We start from the raw sequence: 20,597 nt of genomic DNA on the forward strand, positions 1-20,597 counted from the left end.
TTTCGCCGTCAAATGTGAATCAGGCATAGATATTATCGAACTCGGAACTCAGAAGTAGCAAGTTGTCCTCGTTGTTGTTGAGTATTTCTGTTCCCTCAACTCTTAACTTCCCCATTTTCTTGCGCTTCTCTCACTTGTATTCTCCACTCTTGGAAAATGACTAGCCTTTCAAATTCTTTGGTTTTGCCAAAAAATCCTCGAATCCAACTATCTTCTGGTAATAACCCCATTTCACATTTCGTTTCTTGATCTCTGTTTCCTTTCCTTTCCTTTTTTATTTTTGCTGTTAATTCATTGTAAGTAATACGATTTATCCTTTTTTTTATGATGGAATGCGATTCAGCTTCTAATGCATCATAATCTTCTCCTTTTTATTGTTTAAACCATAGGATTTATTTTGCAGTAGTGGAAAATTTTTAGCAGCGATCAGCTAGTTGGATTGATTACTACAGTAGTAGTTTTTGTTTCATGTTTCATCTTACAAGACTGGGTCTTTATGTTCACTGCCCAAAGCTGTACTTGTTTCTGTTTTTTATTCTGTGAAATATATATTAATGGAGAAAGAAAATTTAAAGAAAAATAATCCATGTTCGCTGCTCCCGTGGACTTTGGTTCATTTGTCAATATTGAAGCTGCGGGTGGGTCGTAGAATAATTGCGGTAGGCCTCTGATTGTGTTGATTTTAAAGTAATTGTATTATAGTCCTGCAGATTCTTATGGCTGTTGAAATGTCTTGTGTAATGGTGTTCGTGTTTATCTATGAAAGCTTGTGATTTTGTTAATAACAAGGTCAATCGGGGCCTGTAGGCTGCAATAAATTGTATTGTTCAGACCTTTTCTTTCAAATTGTTTTTATCAAACTTACTGTTTTCATCTAAATGATTGTCTATTTTCCTTTACCAGAGTTATGCGCCAGCTTTTGTTCTTAGACCTCTCCAATGAGGCAAATTTTAGATTGCTACTCACTTAGATCAATAAAAATTGTCTGTGTTTTAATTTCTTATATTTCTTAGCATATTTTTGGAAATTTTTTATTTGGTTTGTCATTAAACCTGAGGGCAATAATTGACAGTAAGTGGAAGAAAAAGAGAAATGGTCATTATTTTTCATTTTAGTTCAGCACTTTAAATCGTTTGCAGCAAGAATCGCAGTTTAGCATTAATTCTGATTTCTGATTTCAGAATTTGCTAGATCATAGCATCATCATGATGCTCAATTCTATCCTTTGAACTTGGAAGATGTTTATCTTTGCTCTTTGTTGTACACAAAACACAAAATAGGTAGACATTATCCTAATTTCTATCAAATGTCTACTCCAATGCTGTATTTCTGTGCATTTGCAAGTATACCATCTGTCCAGTTTTTAAAGACTGTTCATTACTTTTTTCTGCCAAATTTGTTTTTCTAGGCTCTCATCTAAAGCCAGCGGACCAGAGCTTTGGGAGTGCCAGCCCTACCAACTTGTTATTCAATTCTAATCATGTAGGCAAACTGCACCTTTCTACCTCTAGAAGGCCACTCACGGTTCAAGCTTCATACAGGTATCATCTTTGAAAATTTTGAAGTGGAAGAATGCATGTTAGCACTTGTTCATAATCCTTTAACTGGGAGCTTTTAACAAAAGCCCTAGCAACTATTTGGATGTTCTGTTGGGAACTTTAACATTTAATATTACCTAAGTACTCAATGGAAGTCTATGCTGCTTTTGTTCTTACAGTGATGGTGGTAGGCCAAGCAGTGCAAGCATTTTTGTTGGAGGTTTTGTTTTGGGAGGACTCGTGGTTGGTGCACTTGGATGTGTATTTGCTCCTCAGGTGAAATTACCTTTGCAAATGGATGTAACATTGTAATAAAATATCCCCTTGTTTCTCCACTATGTATGTTTGTCAATTTTGATCAAGTAAAATACCCCCATATATTTATCAACAGGTTGCACTTCACATCTATAGTTCCAGTCTTAAGTAACTTTATCATTCCTGATTTTTCCCTTTTAGATGATTGGAACTACAGTCCTTAATTGAGGAACTATTATGTGTTTGGCTATTCATAGTGCCGTACTTTTCATTTTCATGACTTATATGATGGTCATCTGCAACTACTGAAATACTTCTCCTGTTTGCCTTCTATAGATCAGCAAGGCACTAGCTGGAGCTGATAGGAAGGATCTAATGAAGAAACTGCCTAAATTCATATATGATGAAGAAAAAGCTTTGGAGGTGAGCACTTACTCTTTTCAGAAGTATTGCCTTCTAAGGAATATGGAATGGCCTGAATAATGTGTGCTTTAACGTCTAAAGCACCAGCATTTATCATGTTTTCCTTAAAGTTTATATGTTTAAAAACTGAATGATAGTAGCTGGCCTTTGTTCTGCAGAAAACAAGGAAGGTTCTGACCGAGAAGATTGCTCAGCTGAACTCTGCTATTGATGATGTTTCTGCTCAGCTCCGAACTGAAGATCCCCCAAATGGAGTTGCTGTGAACTCCGATGAAATTGAAGCCGCCATATGAATTGCCTTGCTATTCACATTGCGGTTTAACTGGTCTTGTTATCCATGTTAAGAAATAATAGGTGCATTATTGTAGTTTTCCTGTTTTCTTGGTGAACAGTGTAACTCTCTCTTTTGGATGTGTTGTGGTTGTTGCACAAATAGATGAATACATATATTTTGCCATACATGGTGGTAAAGATGCTCAAGTTTTGTGCCAAGTTCCAAAGAGTAACAATTGAGGCGTTTCCTGCTTGGACAAGTTGGTTTTCTAAAACTTAATTTGCTACTACTTAGAACAATTGGAACAATCTATCTTCAAATAAATATTTTCTTTCTCAACATCTCTCGCATTTGATGTATCATTTGGTGTTTGGGAGAAATTCTACATTGGGTACACTGAAATGGACATATTTGCTTCAGGAAAAATGTACTCTTGATGAGAATAAATGTATGAATTTGCATTGTTCCATCTTAGTCCCATGTCACTGGCTCTTCATCCCTACCATTTTAGCTCCTTCCCAGCTCAGGCTTGGCTGGCGTTAAGGGCTTTAGAGCTGAAGTAATTCTCATCTCTAATCTCTTTGTTCGGAAATAGAATGTTCCTCTCTTTCTCAGTCATGTACGTATGATCAGAAAGAATGACCTACTTCTGCTGGTTAAGAACCTAGTTGTGGGTTTTACTCGTCTTGTTGTTAGCCTCAAAATGATTAACTATCCTTTGAAACGTGAAATGACAGATATTAAATTTCCTTTGAATCTTCACCACCAGCAGAAATGATGTCCTAATAGCCAGAAAACTGCTTGTAAAAATCTGTTGTTCGGGTCCCATATTCCCATTGAGCCTGGGGCCTTTCTCTCTTGAATTCAGAACGCATTACGTGCGATACGTATTTGTTTGTGGTGATTAAACTTGGTCATTCTGAAAACAGTGCAAGGGCAGTTTAGTAAAAATAAGAATGGATGAAGGAGCTGTGGCTCAAATCATGAGCTGAGTTCTCGAACATGTATCTTATCACATGTTTATCTGCATAGGCCATATTCACCACATATTCCTTTAATTCACTTTCAACCATAATTTATATGCTTAGAGGACGTTGAACAATAGTATATTAACTGAAACAACAAATTCAACTGTATAAATGATACTGGGGGAAGTTGATCGTTTAGTTTTACTGGCAGCCAAGAGCCATGGCCACTCACGCAGCTCTAGCTCCTTCAAGAATCCCAGCCAGCACCAGGCTCCCATCTAAGAGCACTCACTCTTTCCCCACTCAATGCTCCACCAAGGTCTCTCTTTTTCTGTTGGCATGTAGTTTTGTTGCTCTTTTGCTTCTGGGATATTTACTCTCAGCTTTGTTGTGCAGAGACTGGAAGTTGCTGAATTCTCTGGGCTTCGATCCAGCTCACGTGTGACCTTTGCCAAGAATGTTGGAGAAGCATCCTTTTTCGATGTGGTGGCTGCCCAACTTACTCCAAAGGTCATTCATTGTTTCACGGTTTCTTTTTCGAGTTGTTTACGTCGTTCTAAATCTCTTCATTTGTAGAGATAAGAATTGCTTATTGTTTTGTTGCTCGTCGTCAGCAAAGCAATGTTTCATTGGATAATATTCAACGTTATGGATCTCTAGGTCCATAGGCTCTTGGTAGTCTTTGCTTAAGCTTGACTTAGGTGTGTCCAAAAGTACTGAATTCTGATGCTTCACCAAGTAATTTGCCAAGCTATTAATACTTTCTCCAACATCGTCAGGTTGCATGGGCTTCATTTTCAACAAAAAGCTTGATTATGTAGTTCACCATTAGATAACCAACAGAAAAACTAATAGGAATCTATGTATTAATTTATTTTTCTTCAAAGCACCTCATTCTTAATTCTTATATGTTGCTGATAACTTGAAACTGCTTTGAAATTTAGACTGGAGGATCAACTCCTGTTAGGGGAGAAACAGTTGCCAAACTGAAGGTTGCAATCAATGGATTTGGACGCATTGGTAGGAACTTCCTCCGATGCTGGCATGGTAGGGAGAACTCACCCCTAGACGTGGTTGTTGTAAATGACAGTGGTGGTGTAAAGAATGTAAGTAACTGTGACTTGCCACATGCTTTTTAGGAGTTAACCTATGAGGTTTGATTAATATCATTTATTAACCAATGACATACAATGTAAAACACAGGCTTCACACTTGCTGAAATATGATTCAATGTTGGGAACTTTCAAGGCTGATGTGAAAATAGTTAACAATGAAACCATCAGTGTTGATGGTAAGCCCATCAAGGTTGTCTCCAACAGGGACCCTCTCAAGCTTCCTTGGGCTGAATTTGGCATTGACATTGTTATCGAGGTAGGTCCTTGCACTTAATGCTCTGAGATTTTTGCCACCAAAGAATGATTGGTATCACAACCATAAAGAATTTCAAAGCATGGATACACCATACAATTTATACCTGATCTCCTGTGATCTAGTTGACCTAATTGTTAAGAGTATTAGATCGATTATTGAATAATTTGAGGTGCATTCTACAGGGAACAGGAGTCTTTGTAGATGGCCCTGGAGCTGGAAAGCACATACAAGCTGGTGCCAAGAAAGTTATCATAACCGCTCCAGCCAAAGGTGCAGACATTCCAACCTATGTTGTTGGAGTTAATGAAGGGGATTATGACCACGAGGTCTCAAACATCATAAGGTCAGTTCTGAAGAAAGAGTCCCCTGCCAATAAAGCGGTCATGGATAATCATTTCCATTTCTGTATTGTTCTAGTGGGTTAGAATTTGATTGCTGTTTTGTGCTTGTAGCAATGCTTCATGCACCACAAATTGCTTGGCTCCTTTTGTGAAAGTCATGGATGAAGAATTTGGTAAGCATTGTTCATATATCATTTCACAACTTAAACATTTGGAGATGGACTTCTTTTAATATAGCCTGTGATTACAGGTTGAAGTTTTCTTTTCTTTGACTATACCAAAACTGATTTGCAGGAATTGTGAAGGGAACTATGACAACCACCCACTCTTACACCGGTGACCAGGTAATCACACTAATTAATCAAAGGCTCTACTGATGAACTCAAAAGTCATATATTCCCGACAATTAGTTATGGTTTTATGATAGGTTATATGTTAAATAAATTGCTTCAGCAAAAAAAAGAAAACTAAATTATTGCTGGTGGATTGTCCAGAGGCTCTTGGATGCTTCACACCGTGACTTGAGAAGAGCCAGGGCTGCAGCATTGAACATTGTACCAACAAGCACAGGTGCTGCCAAGGCTGTCTCTCTTGTGCTTCCCCAGCTCAAAGGCAAGCTCAACGGTATTGCACTCCGTGTGCCAACACCCAATGTATCAGTTGTTGACCTTGTTGTGAATGTTGAGAAGAAGGGTATTACCGCTGAAGATGTGAACGCTGCCTTCAGAAAGGCAGCTGAGGGGCCATTGAAGGGCGTATTGGACGTGTGTGACGTTCCTCTTGTCTCAGTGGACTTCAGGTGCTCTGATGTTTCTTCCACCATTGACTCTTCATTGACCATGGTCATGGGAGATGACATGGTCAAGGTGGTGGCCTGGTATGACAATGAATGGGGTTACAGGTGAGCTTCAAGCAAGCAGTCTAAGTAGTTAAAAAATGAGAGCTACATCTTTCGATCATGCAACTAATAACCGTTGTGCTGTTCGCATTTCTTATTTGCAGCCAAAGGGTCGTTGACTTGGCACACTTAGTGGCAAGCAAGTGGCCAAGCCTGCCTGCAGCAGGAAGTGCTGACCCCCTGGAGGATTTCTGCAAGACAAACCCAGCTGACGAGGAGTGCAAAGTTTATGAAGCTTAAATTGTTGCAATTTTCATTTTTCCTTCTTGTTTTCCGGCTGATAAGGTATAGTGGCCATGGTTTTTCGATGTTCATGTTAACAAAATTATGCTCATTTTGTAATGACAGCTGAGTGACATGAACAGAATTTGTCAAATAACATTTCAATGCAGCCGTCAAAAGCTGCAATAATCTTTGGATTAACTTGTACTTGTAGCTATGGATGAGAAACGTGGGAGAATCGGCTCCTTGTGTGAATTGCAAGCCCCGTTTCTTTGACCTTCTAATTTCTAAATCCGAGGTTAAAACCTCGTACAAACAATGACGATTGAAGAGTAATGACAGAGGCTTTATGGGAATTAATGAAGCGCACGCAATTTTGAGACTCGGGAATGACAAATCTTGTCTTCTCCCCATGCAATGTTTTACTCCATCCCATGCATACCTCGACTAGGCAACCACTAACCAGTTAAACCTGGCACTCCAGGATGTCCCAACCAACCTGATAATAGACATGGATTAGGTAACCAGTTGGAAGAAGACGAAGCAAAAACTCAAAAACCCCAACCCTTGTGTGTTTAAAATGAAGAGGAGAAGCGACCAAACCATAATCCGAAGTCCCGAATGGACAACAGGTTATTCTATGAACTCCATTCCAGTAATGCATGATGGGAGTCTCAGCTTGTCTGCAGGATGGAATTTTCTGTTTTCCATTAAACATGTTTAGAAGACTGAATAACACTCTTACTTATGCTCCACGTAGTTGCCATTTTTTAATTAAAAAAATCAGAAATAAAAATGTAGCCTTTCATATGATTAACAAAGAAGGATGGTTTTGCTGTTATATGAAGTATTTAAATCTTTTTTTTTTTTCATTTTGTTGTTATTTTGCAGGAAATTTTAATTGCAGTAGGGTAAAAACGCAAATAACTAAAGAAAAGCGGGGAAAAAGCAAAAAAAAAAAAAATCCTTTTTTGCCCCTTCTGGATTGAAAATAGTAGCCGTAGCCACTAGCCACCTAGTTTGGTTGGACATGTTCGTTGACTATGCTGACTTGTCACGATATCATTGGTTCCAGACAGGACCCAGAGTGTCAAATCCAACAAACGGAAGAGGTGGAGGACTGGATAGAAAAGAAGGCAAGGCCCGATTGGCTGATTCCCTTTGATTGCGGCATTAAGCAAAATCTCCCAAATCGAAAACCCTAAAATTCGCATTTCCAAAACTACACATAAAGATCGGAAATTTTGTCATAAGTTGCCAATCTGGCAAGAAATGAGACGATCTGCGATATTCCTTTTGCTGTTAATGATCCTAGTTTCTCCATCAATACGCGGCTGCTTCTGCTCGGAGATCTCCCAAACCTCTCTTTCCAGTCATTTCCTGCCGCCCTCTCCGTAAGTAGCAAAGTTCGCTCCTTAAACTTGCTCTGCATATGGGATCAATAACAAAAAAAAAAAGTCTTTTTTATTTTACTGTTACGAATTTTGCTGGATTGCACGTTAATTGGTTCCGTCCATGTATGATAGCTGCAGCGAGCTATCTGGATTTAGCTTAGAAGCCTAAAACCAGTTCTAATAATTGTTTTTGGTGTTTTTATTTAGTGACGATGATATTGCAGTGGTGGTTACTCTGGACGGAACAATGCATTTAATGGACAGAGTATCAAGGAAAGTTCACTGGTCAATTGCATCAGGAAGACCGATTTATTCATCATATCAGGCCTTCCATGACCACGATAACGATAAGCTTAATGCATCTGGGCCAAACGGTGACTTGTTTGTCGATTGTGGGGAAGATTTGCAACTCTATGTCCATAGCTGGCGCCGAGGAAGATTGGTACCAAAACTCACCCTACGTCTCTTTCTTAAAGTTGTGTGTACTAATTTTGGGATTTCCTAGTCAATATGGTCTAATAAGTATGTATTTGACTGATTGAGTAACATGGTAGGTCCTGTGGATATGTGTTGTTTCATCATTTCCATCTACGGTAATAATGTCTTGTTATCTCATTGTTTTGCAATCTAGAAAAAACTTGAACTGAGCGCTGAAGAATATGTTAGAAGAACACCCTACATAGCAGAGGATGGAGGGATCACTTTGGGAGTAAAGAAGACCACTGTATACCTTGTTGATGCTAACTCTGGAAGAATTGTTCAAACTTATAGGTTAGATGATCCTCCTTCTACACTAGATGTTCAGAATGATGCAGGAAAGACAGTTCTTTGGACAAAGGATGCTGAAGCACTGATGGAGTTTGGTCCTGTTAACTCAACAACAGTTCAGCAGCTTGTCTACATCATGAGGACAGATTATGTGCTGCAGTATTATTCTCCAAACTCTGGTGAAGTATTATGGAATGTAGCATTTGCCAAAATTGATGCTGAGCTTAGATGTCTAGGGTCAGAAAATAAATTATCTGTAGACTACATGCGCGATTCTGAGTTGCAATTGCCTTGTAAGATGAAGCCTGTTGTTATCCAAATTCGTGATCACAAATTGTTGGAGTCTCTCCCTGTCTTTGACTGGCTAGATGGAATAATCCCTTTGCCAGCTTCAAATCAAAATCCTCGCTTGCCACCCGCTGATATATTCCCACTGGCTCTTCCTAGTGATAAACCATGGCTTGCTTTGCCAGCTTCTGAGATGGAAAACCCTCTTATGTTGGATGATAGTAATATGAACATCACGAGGAGGTCTGCTGAAATGATGGCGGGATCCAGCATAAAATATTTCATCACTGTCCTTGCTACCATGTTGACTATCATAGGCTTAGCCTTTTACCGCTTAAGACAGGGTAAAGGGAGTAAGCAAGATCAGGAATTTAAATTGCAAGTGGTAGCACATAAAAAGAAAAAACCTAAGAGATCTGGGAATGGTAAGAACACTACCAAAAATGAGAAAAGGAAGAAACTTGTCCCAGAGGAGAATACAGTCGGAAACACCAACAGGCTTCCATATATGGAAGAGAATGAAGGCAAATCATTGCTGACCTTTAGCAATCTTGTTGATGGTCGTAGAATTGGTAAGTTACTTGTTTCCAACAAAGAAATAGCTAAAGGAAGCAATGGTACCATTGTGCTTGAGGGGATTTATGATGGCCGTCCAGTAGCTGTTAAACGTCTTGTGCAGACTCATCATGATGTGGCTTTGAAAGAGATCCAGAATCTTATCGCTTCTGATCAACACCCAAATATTGTTCGCTGGTATGGGGTAGAGTTTGATCAGGATTTTGTTTATCTCTCTCTAGAGCGTTGTACTTGTAGCTTGAACGACCTGATCTATGTATACTCCAAATCTTTTCAAATTCAAACAATTGACAAGGATGAAGATTCAAAATTATTCAATGAGTATAATTTTCAATTACGTACTGTGATGGAAAATAACAAGGATATTGAACTTTGGAAGCCTAATGGGTGCCCTTCGCCCCACTTATTGAAATTGATGGGGTAAGTTGCATATCCTTTACTGTGTATGTGCCTGTTTGTGTGTGACTGATCTGAATTTGACACTGTTATCATTTATGCAGAGATATAGTCTCTGGGCTTGCCCATTTACATGAACTTGGTATCATACATCGAGATCTAAAGCCTCAAAATGTTTTGATAATCAAGGAGAGATCCCTATGTGCCAAGCTTTCAGACATGGGCATTAGCAAGCGCTTGATTGGGGACATGTCTTCTTTAACCCGAAGTGCTACTGGTAAGCTTCTTGATCATTTTATCTGGTAGGTTTCTGCAACACTTAGATCATGCATTTCCGTGGTGTTCTTTTGGCAGGATTGGAGGAACCTACCTGGAAAATGTTGATTATTTTGACTGATGATCCAGCTATGATGCTATATTTTCAGTATACATTGCTTACTTAAAGATTTGAGTGATTTAATTCTCTATATTGCTCCTCAATGTAGGTTATGGGAGTTCAGGTTGGCAAGCACCTGAACAACTTCGTCAAGGACGCCAAACACGAGCTGTGGATTTATTTAGTTTAGGCTGTGTTCTATTTTTTTGCATCACTGGTGGTAAACACGCTTATGGGGATAGTATTGAACGTGATGTAAATATTGTGAATGATCGAAAGGACCTCTTCTTAATAGAGACTATACCAGAAGCAATGGATCTTTTCTCTCATCTCTTGGATCCCAACCCAGAAATGAGGTAATTCATTATCCTCACTCTGAGTTTGCACCAAATGTTGATGATCCTATTATTATGCAATCCTTGAATGTACTTGGGCTTCATACCTTGGCACAGCTCTTCTTATCCACCTGCACGTATACAGGCATGTGAAGTGCATCCTGAACTGTTACAGGTTGAAAAATTTTCTGCTGTCTTATTAGGAAGTTACTTGTGCTGATTATATGCTTATAGCCCCTGCAGAGTTGTTTATTTCTTGTCTTTCTGTTCTTGTGAGCTTGGTATTAGAGGAAACCTTTTAGGTTGATCTATTGCTAAATACTTAAAATGTAATTGTAACGATGTACCTGGGACTTGTACACATTATCTCTTCTTTAATGACATTGCTTGCGACATGTTGCAGGCCAAAGGCACAGGATGTTTTGCATCATCCGTTGTTTTGGAGTTCTGAGGTGAGACTTTCGTTTCTTCGAGAGGCTAGTGATCGGGTTGAATTGGAAGACAGGGAGAATGAATCAGCTCTATTAAATGCACTAGAAAGTACTGCAACAGTGGCTTTGGGTGGGAAATGGGATGAAAAGATGGAAACTGCATTCCTTAATAACATTGGTCGGTATAGGAGATATAAGTTCGATAGTGTTCGTGACCTGTTGCGGGTAATAAGGAACAAGTTTAACCACTACAGGGAACTTCCTCAAGAAATCCAAGAATTATTGGGTCCAATTCCAGAAGGATTTGATAGCTATTTCTACAGTCGATTTCCAAAACTCTTGATTGAGGTTTATAAGGTACTCTATAAGTACTGCAAAGAGGAGAAATTCTTCCAGAAATATATAAAGAGCAATCTGATCTAAGTGTGATTTGTACATCTCCAGCTGACTGCTGTTCTTCTTATACAAGAATTTTAACATCTGTAAATAGAAATTGTATCATATTTCAGGTGGATGACTGCTGCTGTTAATTGGTTCCTTTGTCTACTTTAGTTGGTAGCTATATTTTCACAGCTGAGCAATGTGCTAAGTTTGCCTACTACAGCAGGCAAGGAAGAGGTCTTCTAACTTCAAAAACTTTAACGAGAGAGAGAGGGAGAACTGAGATGCAAGTCTGAACGTATTAAGAACTTACCTAATGGATGAAATACCCAAAGCTCACACATTTCCTGTGTCTTCTCTGAAGGATTTTGTTGGATTTTTTTTTCTTTTACCAAGACGAGGATTTTGTTGTGCCTTCCGAAGTCTGGAGATCCTGGGAGTCGGGAGTTAGATAACCCTGCTTTAAGTACTAAGTTCAAAGTGCTATTACAAAACGATCCTTTGGTCACAGTCCGTGCGTAATAGAATATTCTGCCAGTTATGGTAAAAGTATAAGCTGGAAGAAGAGAGCCAGTCCAGTCCAGGTGAACTACCTTGCTAATTTGTCCATAACTTCAAATCCAAACAAAAAATACTGCTCCCACTTGTAGCATGAGTGTTCTTCTTCATGAAATTTTAATGGCCAGTTGTAAAGATTCTTGTAGAATTCCTCAGCCCGTGATGAAGCAGTTTGTATATATTGGGTTAATCCGACAAACCATAAATATACCTTTGATTATCTTAATCTAACAGAGAGTTGATTCATGAGATTTTACTTTGGAGAAATAAACGCAGGCTTTTAACTTTTTTTTCCCTGACGCTGGGCTTTTTGTTTTTTTTAAAGGGTGACAGCTAAAGGAGTAGAAAATTGCGAGTCCATCAATTGAAGTTGATTCAGACTTTAGAGAGTTCGAGTGGTCAAAAGATCAACTCTGGCTTCATTTCTCTCTCTGTTTTTCTTTTCTTTTCTTTTTTGTATTGTTATTTAGAAATTTGATATTAGTTTACAGAATTATCTTGTGTTAGTAGGAAGGTAAACTTGATCCTGAGAGGTGTTTCAGACCTGGAAAGTGGAAACACATTGTTTCCAGGATACTAGCTATATGGTTGGATCCCAATGAGACCTTTACCATCAGCCACTCAAACGGGGACCCACTGATCAGTAGAAAAGTGGAAAACGCTGATCCTCGTTTGAAATTTGCCTCTCTTCTATCCCAACATATTCTGGCATACATGGTCCAAATTTCCGTGGGAGCGCACGAAAGGAAATCAAAAAGCTACCTGCTCCAGCTATTGCATAGTACCAGCATTAAGTACTACTGCTAGTGTAAAACCTGTAGTGTAATTGTTTTGAAAACCAGTGGCATTTCATGCCAGTAAACAGTAGATATCTTCACTTCATTAGCAACAAAAGCAGTCACTCAACACCCCTTGGAACCAGGATTAATGGCTCCTCTCTACCTCATCCATGTCCTGCCGCTCCTCCTCCTCCTCTTCCTCATTCTCAACCCATTATCTTACGTTTCTAGCGTTGGTATTAACTATGGTACTATAGGAAACAACCTCCCTTCTCCGAAGAAAGTAGCCCAGCTCCTCCAATCCACGCTTATAGATAAAGTTAAAATCTATGACACCAACCCTGAAATCCTTGAAGCCTTCTCCAACACCGGAATAGACCTTATTGTTGCCGTTGAAAACTACCACGTCGCAAACATCAGCAAGGACGTGGCCGCAACAGACGAGTGGTTCGCGAGTCGTGTGGTGCCCTTCATACCAGCCACTTCCATCGTAGCCATCTGTGTAGGCAACGAGTATTTAACCACAGATGAACATCTGGACCCTGATGCACTGGTCCAAGCCATGCAGAACTTACATGCCGTGTTATTAAAACGTGGTCTGGACCGTAAGATCAAGGTCAGCACCCCACATAGCATGGCGGTTCTTGCTTCCTCATTCCCACCCTCAGCTTCAACCTTTGCCACCAAGCTTCTTTCCACCATGAGCTCTATAATTGGGTTTTTGGCTGATACTGGTGCTCCTTTCATGGTCAATGCCTATCCTTATTTTGCGTATAGGGATAACCCCAGCACAGTTGATATAGAGTACGCATTGCTAGGGAATTCGACAGGGGTCCATGACCCTAAGGGTTACCTGTATCATAATATGTTGGAGGCGCAGATTGATGCTGTTAGGTCAGCTATCAATGCTGTTGGGTTTGGTAATATGTCTATAGAGATTACAGTGTCAGAATCTGGGTGGCCCTCAAAAGGAGATCCCGGAGACACTGCAGCTACTCCGGATCATGCAAAGACGTACAATACCAGGTTGATTGAACGAGCGCAGTCTAATAAAGGGACGCCAATGAAGCCAAAGGATAAGATAGAGATATTTGTGTTTGCTTTGTTTAATGAGAACAAGAAACAAGGGGGTGCCAGTGAGAGGAATTTTGGGATTTTCAACGGGGATGGGTCTAAGGTGTACGATGTGGACTTGAGCTGCCAATTTTGCAGCAATGGGGGTGCATTTGAGAAGATGTCAACCAGTGGAGCAAGGGGTCCGTCAGTTTGGTGCGTGGCTAAGCCACACGCAGATGAGAAAGTGCTTCAGGCTGTGTTGGATTTCTGCTGCGGCCCTGGAGGAGTGGACTGCAGGGAAGTTTATGAAAATGGTAATTGTTTTCAACCCGACAAGCTTCATGCTCATGCATCTTATGCCATGAATGCTTACTATCAGATGCACGGAAGGAATTATTGGAACTGCGATTTCAAGGGTACCGGGCTTGTCACCTTCAGTGATCCAAGTAAGTTCATAGAAACACAGCAACACTTTTCAGATAATCTTTCCGTTTTTCCCATTGACTTAAAGTGATAGTTTCAAGGCATGCCTGTGAATTAGTTTCTCTAAATTAATACCATCTTATTTTTTCTTTTTGTTTCGCTTTCTTGGTTAGGTTATGGGACATGCCGCTATCCTCAACAGTGATTCACAAAGCAACGGCAAATGCTATATGTGGTTGACAGCTCTCTTTGTACTGATTGCTAGTATTGTTGATTTGAAATTCAAGCAATGTTAGAATGTGAGATAAGTTCACTTTCATGAAATGAGTTTTGGTCTAGTGGGCCGCCGAAAAACAAATTGATTGAATTTCTGAAGGAACTTTGAATATTTGATCGATTTGTTTGTAAAAGGGTGTGGGAAAGGGTCTTTTTACGGAGCAAGGGATGACATTTGCACATGGTTAAAGCTCAGTGCTGCCACAATTAAAGGCTTTTTCCACTTGAAAAAGCTCTTCCTCTTTCTTCGGGCGGGAATCTTGGCTTGGCCTGTGGACCCGTCTGGGGGACTGAGACAATGGGTCATAGGGTCCTCATGAATCCTGAGCCAGACCCAGAATTTCCACATACCCTTTGTCCGGACTCCGGAGCAAAGGATTTTTTATGCCTCCGAGGATAGAGCGTCCACGTTATCATCATGAATCCATTAAGACATTAATGGTTATGGCAGGCTAATAAAGCTTTGTTAGAATTCTCTAACATCCTCTCGTTGTTTTAAGAGGTATGATGGCGAAAGTGGTTTCCTTGCCAGTATGCGCTAGGGACGAAGGAACTAAATGAAATCCAAGTTTCGTCTACTGAATTAGTCGAAGCTTTCTATTCAACTTGCATTAAGGAATATCTCTGTCCTTATTGCGTTTAGCCTATAAAAGTAATCATTCAATGGCTGAGGACATGCACATAATGAAAGTAGATCACCTGGAACATAAGACACAGAAAGGATTAACATGGAAAGAGGAAAAGCATGCGCATTTTTATCCTGATCATCTGACCATAAACATACCATGGCAAGAAACAAGTTTTGAAATCCTAAGTTTGTGTATGAATTATGATATAAACACAGAACCAAGTTGGAAGCATGTATTTATATGTTGATAATTGAATTGCAACTTATACAAGGACGACTGGCTAAAATATTGATATATTCAACAATGGGTTTACATAATCATCAGAATGAATGGACGTGTTTGAAATAAAATCCAGTGGCGAAACCGTACTTCTAATATATTCCTACAGAAACAAGCTTTGAACACATATAAACAATTACGGTGCTTTAAAGTAGAGTTTGGAATGTGACTCACATGAAATGGCACAGCTAGGTATGTCCAACGAATGAACTGAATTAATTGCTTGAGTTTAGATCGCTCCTGGTCATTTCTGTTTCTCTCCTCCCGGGTTTCCTCCCCAACTCATCATCCCCATCATTGTCAGATAACGATTTTTCTACTTTCCTTCTCTTCTGCCCACTTTTTGATTGGTCTTCTTTCTCATCCATTAGCGAGAAAAACCTCTGAAGCCCTCCAGAACGTGAGCTACCCTGACCACTTGAAGCAGATTCAGGAGGGGGAACGCTGCGTAACTGTCGCAATATCTGCAGAAAATATATGAAGAGAGCAATGAAGCAAGCAATCCCACATATAAGGAAAAGGCCCCAGAAGCTTGACAGATGAAGTCGGTTTGATTCTATCTCTGTACTCTCTAAACTACAAGTGCTTTGCATAAGCCACTTGTCACGTATCCGCTGCAGATCACCATTCTCAGCAAGTGCTAGAATTGCAGTTGACATATCAACTGCCAAGGGAGAGTCTCGAGGAAATGCCTAGGAAGAAATTATGCAAGCAAAGGAAGAACTAGTCAGAAGGCTATGGGGCTTAAAGGATGTTAGCCTCTAACATTAGTGAAAAAAAAACCTAACCCATTGGATTTTAATCTGAAGGATTTAAAATGGGTGGATTGAAATTTTTATTAAATTTGAATTGGTATATGTAGTTAACTCATTCAGTAGATAGAATCTTGCCTTCAGATGTCATTCAGTAGGTAATTGGTATATGTAATTAAAAATGTTCAGAGATGCTAATATGCATGTTATGTACTCCTAATGATCACTTCTTAAAATGAGAAAGACAAGTAACCCAGAAAATAAATACTCACGAAACCCCAGCCACTTTTGGTAAATTCTTGACCTACAATCCTGAATGAGCACTGGCTCGAGAGAAAAAGTTCAATATATGGACGTTCATCAACCACAGCAGCAACACCTCCTTTTCCAGGACCAAGTTTGAGCGCAGAAGCATATGCTTCAGGTGACCCAAGGGCAACAAGCCTAGATCTAGATATGTTAAGTTCCTGGCTTAGATAATGTTCGGCAAAAGAACCAACTTGAAATCCAATAGGCTCATCACTTTTTATCAAGCTTTCAATTCCTTTAATCGGAGAAGATAACTGCTGAACAGTGAGGATTGATGTCAGACTTGCAGTGTAACTCGAGTTGATTATTAAAACCACAAAAAGCCATATAATTAGCACTAGACGGCCAAGGGTGCTCATAGTATTCTCTCCTGCAAAAGGAATAAAGTGACCAGCTTAATCAAATTTATCATTACCACACCTGCTTTGCCGTAAGAACAATTTTATTTTTTTTTATAATAGTGGGAATTTCACTTACTGTGGGCAAAAAACAGAGTTGAGAAGCTAAACCTGCAAGGTTACCAAACAAGCTGCAAATTATCTCATATCCCAGGATATAACTGAAAGGCATGAAAGTAACTTTTCTAAGACAAGACACCCTGTTCTAAGAATGAAAATAAATTAGAGAGACATGCATATACACACGAACAAAAAGTCTTATTTATAGAGGAATAACTACTGACTGTGTGTGCCTTTAGGGGAGGGGTGGATGTTTGTGCTGTTACTAGCTTTAGCTGCACAAAGCTGGCAGATCACTCAAAAATCCATTCTCTTTGCAGAGCCATTTCAAGATTGACAGAAAAAGTTTTGCCTCTTGCTTTTCATTTTACTCAAAATGATATTTCTTAACTCAACACAAACAAACTCCTTCACACCAAGGGCTAGATGCCCTATGTGAACAGTCTTACTTCCAAACATATTAATGCCGTAAATGAGTTAGGTCAGCATCAAAAGAAGACTTTAAACTTAGTAACTCACCATAAAATGGTTATAACTTGATGTTTAGGTGGGCCCCTAAAATCATCATTTATCCTGTGCTCCAGGATCCACACAACTATTCCAACAACAAGAAAGAAGGAACCTGTGACAATCCACATACGTGGACTGAATGGCCGCAAAAAAGCCCAAGCACCAGTGTTCTGTTTCTTAAACGGAGAAACAATAACCAGTCCAGATGAAATATAAGGCTGTGTAAAATCCACTATCTTTGTTCGATTTGTGACGATGGCAATGTCACCAACAACAGCATCAAAGTCCTGCAGAAATAAAATGAGACAATTAGGCAGCCGGAAAAACAAAATCTTATTGAGGACAAATTAACATTGTAGTCACAGAGCTACTCACACCCGTTGTGATCTTATTCACAAGCTCTGTATAGCTTGGGTTATCACGACCATCTCCAAAGGAGATAAATTTATATGGAACAGCATATGGCAACAAATTTACAGCAGCCGTAAATACATCTATACAAAATCCCTTGAACAAATCAGTTCCTTGCACTCGTGATACAAATTCCCGATAACTGACCCTATTTGGAACACCAATTCGCAATTGCTTTCCATTGTTTGGAAAAACCCATCCACGAGGCCTGGACGATGTCTCCCCTGGCCAAATAACACTGTATAGTTTTTGGCTCGCACTTGAACGGTTCGGTGGCCTTGCATAAAGTGTCTCAGGAGATACAGTGGATAAACCAGAATAGTTTGACCAGTACCCAATCCGTCGAAACCCAGTTCCAAGCACATTAATGATATCATATGCTGGAAGAATAAGTGACCTGTCTGTATTAAACTTAAGAGGACCTGTCAAACCAACAAAATTACTCAGCAATATGTTCTTTAGCAAGAGCATTCCATCATCAAAAATGCTCATTGCGTCAAGGTGGAGAGTACTGCCTGCCACAGAGCTAATCCTAGAATCATTAGAGAATGAGATAACCCCACCCTGGTTAAAAAAAGCATCAAGAGCATGAGCAAGCAGCCAAACTGAATCATAAGCATACAGCCCATAACTGTTCAACCCCAGAGAACCTCCAGTTATCTTGTTCCACCTAGAGAAAAAGGCTCTCTTTCGATCTGAATCAGGGGTGTGTGGGCGCAAAGTTAGAACTCCTTGCATTGTGTCCATAGTCCCAGGAGGCAAAGGAGATTCAGAATCCAAAACTGATGAAAGCCAATCTGTAGCTATCCACACATACCCATTGCCCATCATTCCAAGATAGTTTGCCACAGAGAAAACCTTAAAACCTATCATAGAATTTACATGCAGGACAATAATTCGAGATTGCATTAATGCAACCTTAACAAGAATATCCATGATGGCACCCCGATGCGCTACAGAATCTGGTGGAATACCTACCTTGTAGGAGATTCTGCAACGCCTCTCTGCAAGTTTATCATTTAAGGCTGACACACCATTCCGCCCTCCATCATCATCTATAAAGATTGCAATGACCTCCTTCCAACCATAATGTTCAACAATCTCAGCCACAGCAGTCATTTGATACAAATCACTTTGAGTGGTCCTAACAAAAAAAGGGTACTGAAGGGAAGAAAGGGTGGGATCTGTAACTGCAAATGATAGTAGAGGAACTTGGAGTTCATTTGCAACATGTGATATCATATGCGCAACTACAGCACATTGTGGACCTATAATGGCAACAACATCAGTCTCCATGTACCGCAAAGCTGTTATTCAACACACAAATTGGAGTACATAATTGTTAGGATCAATTATAGACATTAATTCAAACAATATTCTCGACCATCCTCTATAGGAAAAACAAGAGATAACCAAAACCAAATAAATAGCAAATAAGGGATTCTAAAATACCTTCGACCATGCCAACAAACCCACTGCAATTGGAATCTTGCATTGTTACAGCAAGTTTTGTCCCTTGGAGGATACTTAAATTGGAGTTGACATCTTTCACAGCTTCATTGATAGCAATCTTGGCAACTCTTCCAACGGTAGTGTCAAATGTAAATATTGCTCCAATATTTACAACAGGCGGTCTTGTAGAAGCATTTCTACCGTACCCAATTTTGAACACTCCAAAATGGAGAGAAAGCAACAAAAGAAACCAGGCTGCGTTCATTTTTGTCAACTGCAAAATCAACTTGAACGGTACAAGATGTATCCACTGCTGCCTCCAATTGATTCGGAAGCCCTACATATGAGACACAAACCAAAAGTTTCAGATAAAACAATTAAAAGATTATGCAAATACTATGTTACAGATGCAAGACCCAGAAAGCTTCAGTAGCAACAGAACATGAAAGGGCACAGAACTTCAATGATTAATCAAGCGTTAAAATTGTTAAGGAAAAACCATGTCTATTATAATTAAGAAGAAAATTATCAATTAAACCTTACCTACTAACCCGAGTGCCTCATTTGGTTTCTATATATTGATTGGAAGCTATGATAATACCTAAAAAGACAGTAGAAACAGAATAAAGGTGACAGATAAAAGAAAGAATATGAAGGCAACGAAACCAAGATGATAGTTAGTGGAAACCAGAATCAGATTCCTAGATCAAATCAAACCCAATAATAAAGAGCAGAATAAACATCAAGAAAAGCACATCCATGAAGCCAAGTGCAAATCTTGCATTATTGAGTGCTTGAAAACGAAACCCCATTAAGTAAATGCGGTGAAGTTCCTTATCTCACAACTCAAGAAATGAAATAAAGAAAGAAAAGCAAAGGAAAAAGATAATAATAAATAGTTATAATAAATTAATCCGGAAGCTATAAAGAGCCGGATGACAAACTCACCAGCTGAAAATCTAAATCTAAGAATGAGAATTGAATACTTCACCAACCACCAGCCTTACACCTATGGGAAGGAAAAGAGAGAGAAGAGAGAGAAACAGAGGAAGATAAAAAGCTGTTGGGGGCTCGAATAGAAAACATTCAGAACAGGAAATTCACGTGTGATGCAGAAATGGGATTCTACTTGGTTTAGTACAAGCAACTTTCCAGGCTTCTTCCAGTTTGCCAGTTTGGACAAAGACTTGAGAATTATTTGTGAGGTAGCGATGCTTCCTACTGTTCACGATTTTTTTCTGTCCCAAAAGACATTACTAAAGTACTTTGCCAGGACTGGACATCGTTCTTTTTTGTCTTTGTTCACTTTTACAAACAACAATTAGTGGGTTTTTGACAGCAATTTCCACCCTCCATAAATATCTTGATTGACTCTTAGTCTACTCTTGTAATTAAGTCATTGGCTCCCCTTTTGTGTACATAATTTGTTTCCTTTTCTTACATACGGTGCAACATCTCTTTCCCTCTGTT

General features: G+C 39.4%; 5 protein-coding genes across 8 annotated transcripts; 4 read left to right on the top strand and 1 right to left on the bottom strand.

Moving 5' to 3' along the window:
• Positions 1–29: 29 nt before the first annotated feature.
• LOC110416574 (inner membrane localized protein) lies at positions 30–2,708 on the top strand. The gene is made up of 5 exons (XM_021428584.2): positions 30–217; positions 1,409–1,541; positions 1,718–1,814; positions 2,130–2,216; positions 2,375–2,708. Exons 1-5 carry the CDS (start codon positions 157–159, stop codon positions 2,507–2,509), a joined length of 513 nt encoding a protein of 170 aa, XP_021284259.1. The 5' UTR covers positions 30–156; the 3' UTR covers positions 2,510–2,708.
• An 886-nt stretch (positions 2,709–3,594) lies between these two features.
• GAPB (glyceraldehyde-3-phosphate dehydrogenase B subunit) lies at positions 3,595–6,491 on the top strand. Its single transcript, XM_021428583.1, has 9 exons — positions 3,595–3,777; positions 3,855–3,968; positions 4,403–4,564; positions 4,662–4,829; positions 5,012–5,172; positions 5,282–5,343; positions 5,465–5,514; positions 5,665–6,071; positions 6,173–6,491. Exons 1-9 carry the CDS (start codon positions 3,679–3,681, stop codon positions 6,306–6,308), a joined length of 1,359 nt encoding a protein of 452 aa, XP_021284258.1. The 5' UTR covers positions 3,595–3,678; the 3' UTR covers positions 6,309–6,491.
• A 933-nt stretch (positions 6,492–7,424) lies between these two features.
• On the top strand, positions 7,425–12,024 carry LOC110416804 (serine/threonine-protein kinase/endoribonuclease IRE1b-like). 2 transcript variants are annotated; one of them, XM_021428897.2, is made up of 6 exons: positions 7,425–7,684; positions 7,892–8,126; positions 8,316–9,736; positions 9,817–9,989; positions 10,198–10,444; positions 10,827–12,024. In XM_021428897.2, the coding sequence occupies exons 1-6, from the start codon at positions 7,563–7,565 to the stop codon at positions 11,275–11,277; spliced, it is 2,649 nt and encodes an 882-aa protein (XP_021284572.1). In that variant the 5' UTR covers positions 7,425–7,562; the 3' UTR covers positions 11,278–12,024. The 2 variants fall into 2 exon arrangements, with proteins under 2 accessions (XP_021284572.1, XP_021284573.1); XM_021428898.2 differs by having other exon boundaries at positions 7,564–7,696.
• A 468-nt stretch (positions 12,025–12,492) lies between these two features.
• LOC110416805 (glucan endo-1,3-beta-glucosidase 12-like) lies at positions 12,493–14,448 on the top strand. The gene is made up of 2 exons (XM_021428899.2): positions 12,493–14,074; positions 14,225–14,448. Exons 1-2 carry the CDS (start codon positions 12,721–12,723, stop codon positions 14,254–14,256), a joined length of 1,386 nt encoding a protein of 461 aa, XP_021284574.1. The 5' UTR covers positions 12,493–12,720; the 3' UTR covers positions 14,257–14,448.
• A 143-nt stretch (positions 14,449–14,591) lies between these two features.
• On the bottom strand, positions 14,592–20,352 carry GLR3.3 (glutamate receptor 3.3). 3 transcript variants are annotated; one of them, XM_021428894.2, is made up of 9 exons: positions 20,076–20,352; positions 19,671–19,728; positions 19,128–19,464; positions 17,640–18,982; positions 17,274–17,551; positions 16,774–16,805; positions 16,260–16,666; positions 15,410–15,927; positions 14,592–15,026 (listed from the first exon to the last, which is right to left on the bottom strand). In XM_021428894.2, the coding sequence occupies exons 3-8, from the start codon at positions 19,390–19,392 to the stop codon at positions 15,451–15,453; spliced, it is 2,802 nt and encodes a 933-aa protein (XP_021284569.1). In that variant the 5' UTR covers positions 19,393–19,464; positions 19,671–19,728; positions 20,076–20,352; the 3' UTR covers positions 14,592–15,026; positions 15,410–15,450. The 3 variants fall into 3 exon arrangements, with proteins under 3 accessions (XP_021284569.1, XP_021284568.1, XP_021284570.1); XM_021428893.2 differs by lacking the exon at positions 14,592–15,026 and having other exon boundaries at positions 15,234–15,927; XM_021428895.2 differs by lacking the exons at positions 14,592–15,026; positions 19,671–19,728 and having other exon boundaries at positions 15,234–15,927.
• Between the last annotated feature and the right edge of the window lie 245 nt (positions 20,353–20,597).

The sequence above is a fragment of the Theobroma umbraticum genome, unplaced genomic scaffold, assembly GCF_002168275.2.
Source record: "Theobroma umbraticum cultivar Fairchild unplaced genomic scaffold, ASM216827v3 scaffold_51.0, whole genome shotgun sequence".
Lineage (NCBI taxonomy): Eukaryota > Viridiplantae > Streptophyta > Magnoliopsida > Malvales > Malvaceae > Theobroma > Theobroma umbraticum.

What these genes read in the sequence shown, in the direction of transcription:
- LOC110416574 (XM_021428584.2), top strand. Translation starts at nt 157, where the DNA reads ATGACTAGCCTTTCAAATTCTTTGGTTTTGCCAAAAAATCCTCGAATC. An exon ending in TCGAATCCAACTATCTTCTG is followed by an intron (nt 218 to 1,408) that starts GTAATAACCCCA and finishes TTGTTTTTCTAG; the next exon opens with GCTCTCATCTAAAGCCAGCG. An exon ending in GATGTGTATTTGCTCCTCAG is followed by an intron (nt 1,815 to 2,129) that starts GTGAAATTACCT and finishes TGCCTTCTATAG; the next exon opens with ATCAGCAAGGCACTAGCTGG.
- GAPB (XM_021428583.1), top strand. Translation starts at nt 3,679, where the DNA reads ATGGCCACTCACGCAGCTCTAGCTCCTTCAAGAATCCCAGCCAGCACC. An exon ending in GCATTGACATTGTTATCGAG is followed by an intron (nt 4,830 to 5,011) that starts GTAGGTCCTTGC and finishes TGCATTCTACAG; the next exon opens with GGAACAGGAGTCTTTGTAGA. An exon ending in AGTCATGGATGAAGAATTTG is followed by an intron (nt 5,344 to 5,464) that starts GTAAGCATTGTT and finishes ACTGATTTGCAG; the next exon opens with GAATTGTGAAGGGAACTATG.
- LOC110416804 (XM_021428897.2), top strand. Translation starts at nt 7,563, where the DNA reads ATGAGACGATCTGCGATATTCCTTTTGCTGTTAATGATCCTAGTTTCT. An exon ending in CATTTCCTGCCGCCCTCTCC is followed by an intron (nt 7,685 to 7,891) that starts GTAAGTAGCAAA and finishes GTTTTTATTTAG; the next exon opens with TGACGATGATATTGCAGTGG. An exon ending in TTTAACCCGAAGTGCTACTG is followed by an intron (nt 9,990 to 10,197) that starts GTAAGCTTCTTG and finishes TCCTCAATGTAG; the next exon opens with GTTATGGGAGTTCAGGTTGG.
- LOC110416805 (XM_021428899.2), top strand. Translation starts at nt 12,721, where the DNA reads ATGGCTCCTCTCTACCTCATCCATGTCCTGCCGCTCCTCCTCCTCCTC. An exon ending in TGTCACCTTCAGTGATCCAA is followed by an intron (nt 14,075 to 14,224) that starts GTAAGTTCATAG and finishes TTTCTTGGTTAG; the next exon opens with GTTATGGGACATGCCGCTAT.
- GLR3.3 (XM_021428894.2), bottom strand. Translation starts at nt 19,392, where the DNA reads ATGAACGCAGCCTGGTTTCTTTTGTTGCTTTCTCTCCATTTTGGAGTG. An exon ending in CAAGTTATAACCATTTTATG is followed by an intron (nt 16,806 to 17,273) that starts GTGAGTTACTAA and finishes GTAACCTTGCAG; the next exon opens with GTTTAGCTTCTCAACTCTGT. An exon ending in AACTCTGTTTTTTGCCCACA is followed by an intron (nt 16,667 to 16,773) that starts GTAAGTGAAATT and finishes TTCCTTTTGCAG; the next exon opens with GAGAGAATACTATGAGCACC.